Source organism: Penaeus monodon, chromosome 21, assembly GCF_015228065.2.
Source record: "Penaeus monodon isolate SGIC_2016 chromosome 21, NSTDA_Pmon_1, whole genome shotgun sequence".
NCBI lineage: Eukaryota > Metazoa > Arthropoda > Malacostraca > Decapoda > Penaeidae > Penaeus > Penaeus monodon.
Window position 1 is genome coordinate 39,733,384 of NC_051406.1, and position 525 is coordinate 39,733,908.

The 525-nt window shown below is 57.5% G+C and overlaps 1 protein-coding gene across 1 annotated transcript in view; it reads left to right on the plus strand.

Moving 5' to 3' along the window:
* The window catches only part of LOC119586485 (transducin-like enhancer protein 4), a gene marked incomplete in the record, with an annotated part of 158,632 nt that overhangs the window by 151,110 nt on the left and 6,997 nt on the right, over positions 1–525 (plus strand). Inside the window, 1 exon segment of the mRNA XM_037935222.1 lies at positions 97–182. Within this exon segment, the coding sequence (XP_037791150.1) occupies positions 97–182 (86 nt within the window).

A 525-nucleotide genomic window follows, 5' to 3' on the forward strand; every position in this document is an offset into this window, starting at 1 on the left:
GAAAAAAAAAATCTTCTCTCTCTTTTTTTTTTAATATATATATAAATATTTTTTTTACCTTTTATCACTCACTCTGTTATCTCTTTATCGGAACAGGACTCGGTAAGCCCGGCCGTCAACGGAACCACTTCGCCTCGGGAGAACGGCGTCGCCAAGAAGACCCCGCCCCTCGGCTCCGTCAGGTGGGTTGTCGGGGGGGGGGGGGGGGAGAGGGGATGGAAGGGGAGAGGGGATGGAAGGGGGAGGGATGGGGGGAGGGATGGAAGGGGATGGAAGGGGGGAGGGATGGGGATGGAAGGGGGAGGGAGGGATGGAAGGGGAAGGGTAGGGAGGTGGAGGAGGGAAGGGAAGGGGATGGAAGGGGGAGGGAAGGATGGGGATGGAAGGGGGAGGGGAAGTAGGGAGGGAAGGAGGTGGGGGAGGGTAAGAGGGATTGAAGAAGGGAGGGAGGGGTAATAGGGGGAGAGGAGGGATGGGATGTAAGAGGTGGAGGAGGGGGAGAGAGGGAGGGTAAGCAGGGAATCT